The 12,555-nt window shown below is 36.3% G+C and overlaps 1 protein-coding gene and 1 long non-coding RNA gene across 2 annotated transcripts; one reads left to right on the top strand and one right to left on the bottom strand.

Moving 5' to 3' along the window:
* Positions 1–246: 246 nt before the first annotated feature.
* On the bottom strand, positions 247–6,541 carry LOC127522100 (uncharacterized). Its single transcript, XR_007932523.1, has 2 exons — positions 3,148–6,541; positions 247–423 (listed from the first exon to the last, which is right to left on the bottom strand). It is a non-coding gene; the product is annotated as an uncharacterized LOC127522100 (long non-coding RNA).
* Positions 6,542–7,654: 1,113 nt separating this feature from the next.
* On the top strand, positions 7,655–11,229 carry LOC127523049 (GTPase IMAP family member 8-like). Its single transcript, XM_051913500.1, has 5 exons — positions 7,655–7,845; positions 8,017–8,685; positions 10,106–10,918; positions 11,014–11,054; positions 11,221–11,229. The coding sequence occupies exons 1-5, from the start codon at positions 7,824–7,826 to the stop codon at positions 11,227–11,229; spliced, it is 1,554 nt and encodes a 517-aa protein (XP_051769460.1). The 5' UTR covers positions 7,655–7,823.
* Positions 11,230–12,555: the final 1,326 nt, after the last annotated feature.

Raw genomic sequence — 12,555 nt, 5'->3', positions numbered from 1 at the left:
AAGGTCCTAGATCACATAATTTTCCCAACTTTTTGAAACTTCACTGAAAGTTAGGGTTTGATGAAACAGGTTTGAGTGTCAAAAGTAGCAACTGACTTTCAAAAAACAACAATCACTCCCTCTAAGTTATGTTATGTATGTACATAACTTTTTCCTACATAAAAATCTTGTAATATTATATATATTAAATCTTGTAATATTGTGTATCAAGCTTTTTATATATATGTATATATATATATATATATATATATATATATATATATAAGTATCCCAAAAATGTCCTTGAGGTAGATCTATTCTTATATAATTGTTGTCTTAGTTTATTTGTGCGTTTTTTACTACTAATGTCCACCCCATTTAGTGCTGGTTCAATTCTGCAGATATTTAGACATTGCATATTGCTTCTCATTAGCATTAGGAAACCTGTGGGAATGGCTTTTATCATAGCATAACAACTTATCAAGAGCCATAGAACCTTTTATATCTCTTGCAATAATGATGAAATAATGAATTAATAAAAAAAAAAAATTAAAAAAACTGCTGCATCTTACGGAAATTCATGAAAAGACAAATACAGCTGCTTTTTTATCCTTCAGTTTATTTTTCTGTTTATTGCATAAATATAAATGGGAAAAAATGATGTCCGAAGTCTGTAATAAATTCAGTGAACACATTATTACAGTTATACACTGGGAATGACATAGCAATACACATACTTACATAACCAAATAAAAACCTTTATTCTTAAAAGAAAACAAAAGTCTCAACAGTTGTAGGACTACTAAATGTAAAATAAAACATTCTATGTTTCCATATTGTTAAAGTATAATACTGTGTATTTATATTTTTTTCAGGTTTCTGTTTTTGTGCTTCTGTAGTAAAAATGTACACGCAAATATTCAAAGTAATTAGTATCTTTATAACTACATGACTACACAAGACACTTCTGAACCCAGAAGAGATACACTGGTTTTTGGACCAATTGAGAATCCAGTTCCCAGTATTTTGGCCTCCACCCCACCCACACCAACAGATACACCCGTATCAACTCCAAGTCCCAATTTCACACCAACTGGACCGGCTTTAGCCGATGCGCTGGCAATTTCAGCTCGAGCCATTGCTCCGACTCCAACCACATTGGCTTCAGCTCCAGCTGCGGCGTTGGGACCTTTGGCTTCAGCCTCGAATACACTGTATTCAGCACGAGCTCGTCCAACTCCAGCTTCTGCATAAGCTCCAGCCTTGGGAATCCTCTTTCCTGGTTCGTTTTCAAAAGCTGACGCATATGTTCCACTTCGAGCATAGTTGCTTTCTGTATAGGCATCTCCTGGTCTGTCAAATGTGTCAATTATATTGACCGTGTCGATCACATCAACATCAACTGAGGCGAGTTTCACCTTAGGCTTTCTTGTACCACCATTTTTGTTCTTCCCTGTTGTCTTCCTTGGCTGAGATACATAATGTTCTTCATCTGCAAATAAAACAAATTAGATATAATGCAGTGCAAATATATACAGACATTTAGAAAAACAACAAGCTTTATATGAATTTATGCCATTTCACCTTGAACATTAAAACATTGTGAATGTGATAAGATGGTTTTACTCAACCCTGAAACTGTGAGTTCTGTATTTGGTGTGATTTAGTCTGAGATTTGTTTTGCCTACACAATCTTCCACACAACATAGCTATAATTGTTCAAAAGAACCCTTAAAAGAAATTTTCTGCATCTTCATAATATGTTAGTAATATATTTTGCATGATATATTTTTATTTTAACTCAATATATTTTTTGTTTGATAAAGACAGTTCAGGTTTTATTTATTTGTTTTTTAAATATGACAACAATTACCTATTTCATACAGGCACTGCATTGTCAGAATGTTTGGGAATATTCAGATACATAATATTTACATACATATACCACAGTTAAAAAATGAAACATTTTATAATTAAATATATATACAAATAAAATGCATAAATTAACAAATAACACTAATGTAGTTTTTTTTTTTAAATTTTAGTAAATAAAGACTATTAAAATGCATTTACCAGATTCTTCTTCATGTCCAGGGGAGCTTAAATATCGGTTTTCAGACATTTTTGAGAGTCAGAAGTTCTCAGCAGGGCTTTGGTGGAGCGTCGCGGGTGGAGCTGTGTCTCGATCAGGACCGCTGCTCCATCCTTATATACACAGAGTATGACACAAAGTGAAAGTGCAACTGTGTTTTTCCCTTGATTTTGTTGAATTCACTATGGAGTCATTGTCACCATGGAAGTGGTAATGGTACAATAAACATAAACAATATTTGTTATGTCCTGTTATTCATCTTAGAGCATGACATCATATCCCTTTTGTTGCAATGTCAAAAAATACAAGTCTTCAGCTTCCCTTAACACCCTGTTCATGAATAGCTGACACTGATGGCTCTTGGGACCGTGACCCGAAAGAACGCGGTGAAGCCAGGATAACGGCAGAGCCGGAGGGAAAGCTGGGGACTAGGAGGCCCGAGGCGGATCCATGCCACCAGATGGAACTCACTGAGAATAAGCTGAGGGTCTGACAGAAACCAGCGGTGGCAGGGCTGGGGAACTGGCTGGCTTTGGTAGAAAAGGTGGGAGAGGGAGGCAACATGTGACTGGGCAGGACCAGCGGAGAAACAGTAGACACAGGGCTAGGTGGAACCAGAGGTGAAGGGAGATATAGGGGAATACCCTCTACCAAATCCAATTGAATGTCATCAGTGCTGGGAGTGTGGGCAGGGCTCCATTCCATGCCCTCGAATTCCACAAGGACTCCCTCGGGGACTGGCGTTGTTGCCAGCTTGCACACCTGGTCAGATGGTTAGTTGGGCTCAGGCCCCGGGGCGGGGTATGGCTCAGATTGGTCTTCTGGCTCGTTGTCCCCGGCAGGCTCTGGCTCCATGTCTGTAGTGGGCACAGGCATACGCCCTGTCTTCCAGGGTGCAGGCTGACTGGGCTCTGGATCTGGAGTGGGGCTGATGTCGTCCTCTACAGGGTAGATGGTGAACGGCAAATTGTTGTTAACCAGCACCCACTCTGCTGATGTGTCTGCCACATTTAGTTCTGTTTCAATTCTGCAGATATTAAGAAATTGCATATTGCTTCTCATTAGCATTAGGAAACCTGTGGGAATGGCTTTTATCACAGAATAATAACTTATCAAGAGCTATAGAATGTTTTGCCTCTTTATATCTTTTGCCATAATGATGAAGTAATGAATTAATGAAACAAAATTAAATAAACAGCTGCATCTAATGGAAATTCATGGAAAGACAAATACAGCTGTTTCTTATAGAAAGATATTTTTTGTTCTCGGTTTATTGCATAAATGGAAAAAATATGATGTGCAAAAGTCTAAAATCTCTAGAAAGTTTTGTGAACACATAAGATATTCACAGGGAATGACAGTATAAAGAAAGGCAATACACACACCTGCATAACCAAATACAAACAAACAGGTTTTTGTCTTCACATAACAAATATTTGAAAGTAATTAATATCTGTATGAATACATGATTGCACAATTTACTTCTACTTCGTTACCCAGAACAGCTACACCAAGTCCTGTACCAATTGAGATTCCAGTTCCCAAGACTTTTACCTCCACCCCTCCCAGACCAGCAGATGCGCCCGTATCAACTCCAAGTCCTAATTTCACACCAACTGGACCGGCTTTAGCTGATGCACTGGCAATTTCAGCTCGAGCCATTGCTCCGAGTCCAACCACACTGGCTTCAGCTCCAGCTGAGGCGTTGGGACCTTTGGCTTCAGCTTCAAATACTCTGTATTCAGCACGAGCTCGTCCAACTCCTGCTTCTGCATAAGCTCCAGTCTTGGGAATCCTCATTCCTGGTTGGTTTTCAGGAGCTATCTTATATGTTCCAGCTCGAGCATACTTGCTTTCTGTATAGGCATCTCCTGGTCTGTCAAATGTGTCAATCATACTTGTTTTGATTACATCAGCATTAAGTGATGCAAGTTGCACCCTTGTATTTTTTGGGTTTTCTTCACTTGGCTGTTTGGTATGAGGAACATCACATTCTTTATCTGCAAATAAAACAAATTAACCTTAATGCAGCTAACAAATAGAAGTTTTACATGGAATTTATGCACCTTGCAAGGATACTATGTATCCTATTTGGGGAGATTTGGTTTGCCTACACAATCTTCTACACAACATATAACATAATATATATGTTTACATTTTTCTTACTAATAGAGCTTATGTTCTAGGAAAGAACGTGCACGCTACTGCTGCCTTTCGTATTCAACTTAGGAAGAAAGTATAAACTGTTGTCGCGTCAGGTAGGCTTTTTCCGTAAGTTGAATAGGGAAGGTGTAGGAAATAGCAAAAGCTTTTCGAACTGTGAGAGGCATTACACTTTCTTTGTAAGTAGAATACGGAAGGCGGTCTGGCGGAAGCTAGATATTTTACTTCATAACTTGTTAAAAATGGATATTTTTTTGCGTACAAATGCATCGCTTCCCTTCAGAAGGCCTTTATTAACCCCCGGAGCCGTGTGGAGTACGTTTATGATGGATGGATGTGGATGGAAGAACTTTCTTCAGCTCATACTTGTTGATCCTCGCTCACTGCCATTACAAAGCTCGGATGCGTCAGGATATTTATTAATATAACTCAGATTGTGTTCATCAGAAAGAAGAAAGTCATATACACCTAGGATGGCTTGAGGTGAGTAAAGCTTGGGGTGATTTTCATTTGAAAGTGAACTAATCCTTTAAATTAGATGACTAACTTTTAGGACTATGTCTAAGCAATTCATGCAGTCGGATCATTTTATCTTATTTGAGAATGGGACATTAAAAACTAAATGATACCCTACATGTTATGAGGAAGTATGAAACATGTTTATGTGATGAATGTCAGGAAGTTGAGACTGGAACATGTTTTAATGCCAATCTGGCTATTTTAGGGTAATTTACAGAGTTACTGAGGTAATTTACTGTTGGTCATGTGTTGGAGGGGCAGACCACAAAAACAGAGTTTAAAAATAGCAAGGAAAACTTTTTAAAGTAAAGAGGAAGACATTTTTGTTTCGTTCTGTTCTGATCATTGGTCATGTTCTGAACTTAAGGGAAATTATGACATTTCACCTTTAAAAACTTTAAGTAACTTTTCTGCAACAGACTTAAGTTTAATAATTTAAAATACAATAATTAAATACAACAAGAAACAGTGCTAAAAATTTAGGAATAAAATATAAAAAGACATTTAGTCATAATAAACATTTACAGATTATGAGTCCCATTTTCACACCAACTGGAACGGTGCTGTCAATCAATTAAAAAATAACTATTAATCACAGATTTTCTGTAATTAATTGCGATTACCTGCACCCAGGTGCGTTTCTAAGATTGGAAGACATCAGAGGGGTGAATACTGAAAATTTAAGGGGAATATTAGATGAATATTAATGATGAAGCTCAATAGCCTATAGTCAGTTTTATGATTTTTAGAACGTTGATGATTGTGGTGAAACATCTATAATCAAAATATATTTGCTTTCATGTGTTGCTTGCAAATTTATTTTATCAGAATACACACCAGTTTACACTTTCTTCCTAAGCTGAATAGGGAAGGCGTAGGACGTAGCGTAAGCTTTGTAAACTGCGAGAGTTTCACACTTTCTTGAATACGGAAGACAGTCTGGCGGAAGCTAGATATTTTACTTCATAACTTGTTAAAAATGGATATTTTTTACATAAACGCATCGCATCACTTCAGAAGGCCTTTATTAACCCCCGGAGCCGTGTGGAGTTTGTTTATGATGGATGGATGTGGATGGAAGAACTTTCTTCAGCTCATACTCATTGATCCCATTCACTGCCATTATAAAGCTCGGATGCATCAGATATTTATTAATATATCTCAGATTGTCAGGTCCTTGCAGGAGTGAGGACTCAGGCGCAGAGTGAGCAGTAAAGGGATTTTATTAACGATACTAAACACAGGGCACAACAGGGAGATTAAGGTGTGAAACAGTCAAACAGCAGGGCAGGGCAGGCGACATGATGACAGGGAGGAAACTAAACCAACCAACTAAAACCAATTTATTTGTGTTTTTTATTTATTAATATGTTTGTGTATTTCGAATTAATATCTGATATTGTTGTATAATATGTTTATAATAATATAAAGCAATTATTGTATCAGCAAAGTATGGTTTTGATGTATGTATATTTATTTAACTTTTTACATAATTGTTTTTTATCAAGTTAAAAAAATAAAGAAATTGTTGAGCTTACACAATGACTGTTGTCTATGTTTAATATACGTCACATAAGGCTGGTTGTCAGTTGCATGCTAAAACATTGTTAGTTTTGTTTTTTTGTTTTTTTGTCAGGCCGGTTCATGGCTTTTATTATCACAGAATAATAACTTATAATATAATAGTGAATTATTGAGAAGAAAAAAACACAGCTCAGCATCTTATGGAAGTTCAGAGACAAATACAGCTGCTAGAATGTTTACACAATGTTTACAGTTTTGCATAAATGGAAAAAAAAATGATGTTCAAAGTCTGTAGAAAGTTCTGTGAACACATTATAACAGTTATACACTGGGAATGACAGTATAAAGAAAATACATACTTACATAACCAAATACAAACATTTGTTCTTAAATGAAAACAAAAGTCTCAACAGTTGAAGTTGGATGATGTTGAAAAATGAAAATCAAAAAAGATGCTGTTATTTATGAGTGAGAAAAAAAAAATATTCCGCAACAGCACCAGAAGAGGGAGACAGAGAGAGAGTGTTTTGTTCATGTCTTGATTAAGGTTATATACTGTATGCTTTATTTATTATTATCATCATCTTATTTTATTAATTACATGGCACTTTATTTTAATTATATTCTATATTTCTTTTTTTTTGTCATTATTAGTTTTGTGTAAAACTATATGTAAACACAGTCAAATATTCAAAATGAATTGAAATTGAGAGAGAGCTTAACAATAGAAAAACCAAAAAACATCCCCATCTAATTACACAGACACAAATACAACAATTTGGTTGTGAAGAAAGACCGAACATGTGCTGAAGATCTTTTAAGAAGATTTAAAAAGAAGAAGATAATACAATTATGGATATATTAGGAAAGCATGTCAGAACAGAATGTATGTTTCATCATAAGTCGTGCGCCAAAATGTCGTTTATCAGCATTCGTAACCTGTCACATGAGAAAGAGTCGAGCAGGAGTGTGATTCTGTGTTGTAAAATGCAGCATAATGATCCAAAGTGTCATGTGGTCTCATGTTAACAGGTTAAATATCCAAGGATATTTGAACTCATGGGTTTAAATAAAAGGAAAGCTTTAATTCATGTTAACAGATTGAACTAAAAATGATTCAGCTGTCAGTTAAATCAAAGAAAATGTTCTGTTGATGAGGAAAATAAGGCCTTTAACTATATTATGCATGTTCTGTATTTATTTCTATTAGGGTGAATGTATTTTTATTCCACCTGCCATATAGATATTTGGGAATATATGAACACGCAGTTCTGGCGATCAGGGATTTAGTTTCTGTTGTCTTCCCCTCAAGAAACCAGCCCTCTTTTGTAACCACATGACCAATCATACCTGATATTCTGGTTTCATGTTGAAAGATACGGGTTTAAGACGTACTTTCTCATTTACCTCATTTCTGAGCAGCACAACGTCAAGCGCAAATGTGCTTTCATTTTTCTAGTTTGTACTTAGTTAGATTTTTTTGTTAGTTTTTACTTGTATGATGTTTCCCACTAGTTTATGCTAGTTTGGTTTCTTTCAGAAAAAGATGGCAGAGCAGATGGAAGAAGGTAATGTTTACAGGCAGTTTAAGATGTCAAATTGTCATTTGCGTTTGATTTTGAACCCATGTAAACAAAACTGTTTAGTTCTTTATCTTGTTAGTGTATCTGTGAACTTAACCACATGCCTCCAGAGGATTAATACTATTTTCAATGTCCTCATGTTTTTTTTTCTGATAGGACTAAGAGCTGTTGTTCTGGGATGGCAGAAATCTGACAAAGCCTCAGTGATAAACAGGCTTTTAGGTGATGAAGTTGAGTCTGACAAACATTTTGTGACGTCTGTGAAGAAAGACGGTGACGTGAATGGAAGGAAGATAACTCTGATTAACACTCCATGCTGGTGGCAGAATTTTGGTTTGCAGGATTCACCAGAGGTTGTGAAACAGGAGCTGGTTTGCAGTGTCTTCTTGTGTCCACCGGGGCCTCATGTCTTTCTCCTGGTCATTAATCTCAGTTTGCCTTTCACTGAAGAAAACAGACTCAGCATTGAGAAGCACTTTAGTCTGTTTGGTGAGAGAATCTGGAGACACACTATAGTGCTCTTTACACGAGCCGATTCACTGAAGGACAGAAACATTGAGCAGCACATAAAGAATCAAGATCTGCAGCAGATCATACAGAGATGTGGAGAAAGATATCACATCTTTGATTTCAAAAACAAAAGTGCTGGAGTTCAAGAACTGCTTGACAAGATTGATGATGTTGTGGCAGCAAACCGTGGCAAGCATTTTGAAACACATGATGACATGCTACTGGAGATAAAGAGAAAGAGAGATGAAAACGAAGAAAGAGCAGAAGCCAGACAAAAAATGTTGCAGGACAAAAGAGATCTGCTGAAAGAAATAGGTAAGTAAATACAAGTAAAAAGTCTGGCTAACTTTAAGGCTTTTCACACTGTGCTAACCCCGGGTTATCGTCGTTCTGAACCCCGATTTTAACCCCTGGTAAACACACTTCTAATTTAAAAGTAGGGTTAACAACACCACTTTTTACCGGGGTTAGGAAACCCTGGGTTGCTTTTGCGCTGTTGTGGTCCCAAATTTGTGCAGTGTGAATGGGGTGAATGTGCTGAAAATCGCATACTCTCTTGAGTAGGCACTTATTTTGAATAAGTTATTACTTTACGACCACTAAAAAAGTCAGCTGCGTCGCTTCACTGCCATTCACAAATCCTCTCCCATGGCCTCATGGGATAGTAAAGTGTCCATGGTATGCACACTTCAAAATCTCGCTGGAAGTAGTAGATCATCCAGGGATTTTTTTATGAGTACTGTGAATTGCCTAGTAGGGAAGTATGCGATTTTGGATGCAGCCATAATAATATAAAGTCTATGGTGGCTAAATGCATATGTAGCAACAACAGACAGCCAATCGCGTGCCTTATATTTACGTGATTCGTATAGTCACAGAAACACAGTCTGTTATTATAGTAAGAGATACTATGCCATATAAACAGTTGTTTCAGCATTTGAGGGGAAAAATTATCAAATGGTCACAGAAAACATGACAAGGGAAGTGAAGAAGAGACATTTGCTGAATTCGGAACCACATACTAGCATACTACTCTTACTATTTCTGCCATAGAAGGATATGATAAAAGAAGTATGAATAGTCAGTGGTGTAGTCTATGTGATACACAGGTATACGCCGTATACCCACTAAGAAAGGTCAAGGATTTCCGTATACCCACTTGAAAAAACGTGAGGATACGTAACCATCCAATCGCGATAAGCTTTGTTGCTTTTGACATGAAACAAAGTCTTATATTTCAAATTCTGCCCATTTTACTCCTGATTTTACTACGAAATAAAAAAACAAATACCATTTTGGCACTCTTTAATGTGGCGTGACAGATCGCTGTAGTTCAAGAGAAGCGGCGGCATGAAGCGCACGTGAATTGGTCCTGTCCTCCGCTTTAATACCAGTAACAGCGCGAAATAAATGTGAATGAACATCTGAAGGTATGTTAAAAGATACAGTACAACTTGACGAAATCCGTATCATGCCTCGTGTAATCGCTCAGTGTTTCAGCCGCGAAAAGACGTTAATAAAACAGCTTGTAAACAATGTCACGTAACGTCACATTTACCTCAGAAACGTTTAAAGATGTAATTTTGGTGATCAAAGATGAGTTTTACGAGATCAAATTATTAACTATGGGGGGCTTTAAATGTCTAATAAAGTTCTAAAAAAAAATTTAAACGTAATAAAATTCTAACATTTTTTTTTTTCTTGACTATTTTTTATTTTTTATTTATTGGAGAAGGATTAGAAGAAGCTGTGGCTCCACTCTCAAAACTGAGAATTGTCCTGCTGGGTTGGATTCTGTCTGGGAAGAGTTCAACGGGAAACACCATCTTCAATCATGAAATATTTCCGATAGGAAATGCACAAAAGGGCACAAACCATACAGGTGATGTAAATGGCAGAAAAATAACTGTGTTGGACACTCCAAGCTGCTGGAAGTATTTCTCGTCTAAATTCAACCCAAAGTTTGCTCAGGCTGCAATCCTGGAGAGCATCAGCCAATCACAACATATGCAGTTCCCTCACGCCATGATCTTGGTGATTCCCATTGACACTTCATTCAAAACTGAACAGAAAAGAATCGTTGAAGAGTATATGGCCATTCTTGGTGAAGACGTCTGGAGACACACTATAGTTCTGTTCACATGGGGCGACAGGTTTCCAGACATATCAATCGAGCAGCACATTGAGAGTGAAGGTGACGCCCTCCAGTGGCTGATTGAGAAATGCAGGAACAGATATCACGTCTTTGACAACTCAGACAAGAAGAACAGAGCTCAAGTCACAGAGCTGCTCCAGAAGATCGATGAGATGGTGGCAGAAAACAGTCTGTTCTGCCTCAAAACTCAATGTGCAGCAGAAGTGAAAGTCCACGAGACTCATACACAACAAGACGAGGAAAGAAGTCTGAACCCTGACCAGTTACTGAAACTGATGTACCAGGAGATGAAAAACAGGCGTAAAGAGATCAAAAGAAAGCTAGAAGAATTGGGGATGGACTTAAGTGGATGTAAAGAAGTTGATGAGGGTAGCATAGAACAACCTCCAGATGGTAAATTGGCATTTCTGTCTAATTTCCATAGACATATTATAGCTGCAAGCAGCAAAGGTCTTCTATAAATATGACTTTTTCTGTCATTTTTCTAGTGTCAGGTGATGACAAACTCACAGAGAAGATAAGGAGAGAAGTAAGAAGATGGGAAGCAATTATAATGGATGGGATGTTGAACATTCAGAATCCTGAAGCATCATATGGTGAGTTATTATAGATTTACATGAAACACGTTGCTTAAAGGAAAACATTTTCTTCACTTTTACGTTCTCTGAAACTTACTTTGTTCATGACACCGACAGGTGAAATGATTCAAAGTACAAATGCGATGGTGTTGAGGTGGCTTCAGAAATGTGATGAATACAGCACATCTAAAACATCAGCATATGAAACAAGCTCAGAACCCAGTGATCTAGTAGAAGATCCACAGAATCCAGAGATGTCAGACAATACATCCAAACTTCAAACGATGCATGCCTAAAAAACTGTTTGCATTGGTTTTAAAACCAATTTATTTGTTAAATAGGCTGTGTTTTTTATTTATTAATATGTTTGTGTATTTCGAATTAATATCTGATATTGTTGTATATGTTTATAATAATATAAAGCAATTATTGTATCAGTAAAGTACGGTTTTGATGTTAACTTACATAATTGATATTTTATCAAATTAAAAAAATAAAGAAATTGTTGAGCTTACACAATGACTGTTGTCTATGTTTAATATACGTCACATAAGGTTGGTTGTCAGTTGCATCCTAAAACATCGTTAGTTTTGTTTTTTTGTCAGGCTGGTTCATGGCTTTTATTATCACGGAATAATAACTTATAATATAATAGTGAATTATTGAGAAGAAAAAAAACACAGCTCAGCATCTTATGGAAGTTCAAAGACAAATACAGCTGCTAGAATGTTTACACAATGTTTACAGTTTTGCATAAATGGAAAAAAAAAATGATGTTCAAAGTCTGTAGAAAGTTTTGTGAACACATTATAACAGTTATACACTGGGAATGACAGTATAGAGAAAATACATACTTACATAACCAAATGCAAACATTTGTTCTTAAATGAAAACAAAACTCTCAACAGTTGAAGTTGGATGATGTTGAAAAATGAAAGTCAAAAAAGATGCTGTTATTTATGAGTGAGAAAAAATATATATTCGGCAACAGCACCAGAAGAGGGAGACAGAGAGAGAGTGTTTTGTTCATGTCTTGATTAAGGTTATATACTGTATGCTTTATTTATTATTATTATTATCATCTTATTTTATTAATTACATGGCACTTTATTTTAATTATATTCTATATTTCTTTTTTCTTGTCATTATTAGTTTTGTGTAAAACTATATGTAAACACAGTCAAATATTCAAAATGAATTGAAATTGAGAGAGAGCTTAACAATAGAAAACTAAAACATCCCCATCTAATTACACAGACACAAATACAACAATTTGGTTGTGAAGAAAGACCGAACATGTGCTGAAGATCTTTTAAGAAGATTTAAAAAGAAGAAGATAATACAATTATGGATATATTAGGAAAGCATGTCAGAACAGAATGTATGTTTCATCATAAGTCGTGCGCCAAAATGTAGTTTATCAGCATTCGTAACCTGTCACATGAGAAAGAG

The sequence above is a fragment of the Ctenopharyngodon idella genome, chromosome 11 (genome assembly GCF_019924925.1).
Source record: "Ctenopharyngodon idella isolate HZGC_01 chromosome 11, HZGC01, whole genome shotgun sequence".
NCBI classification, from domain to species: Eukaryota; Metazoa; Chordata; class Actinopteri; order Cypriniformes; family Xenocyprididae; genus Ctenopharyngodon; species Ctenopharyngodon idella.
Note: the sequence above shows the minus strand (reverse complement) of the source record. Positions and strands in the feature narration are given on the sequence as shown.

Bases quoted from the DNA above. Each gene is read 5' to 3' on its own strand.
- LOC127523049 (XM_051913500.1), top strand. From the start codon at position 7,824: ATGGCAGAGCAGATGGAAGAAG. The intron at 7,846-8,016 runs GTAATGTTTACA...TTTTTCTGATAG, and splicing joins GGCAGAGCAGATGGAAGAAG to GACTAAGAGCTGTTGTTCTG. The intron at 10,919-11,013 runs GTAAATTGGCAT...TCATTTTTCTAG, and splicing joins CATAGAACAACCTCCAGATG to TGTCAGGTGATGACAAACTC.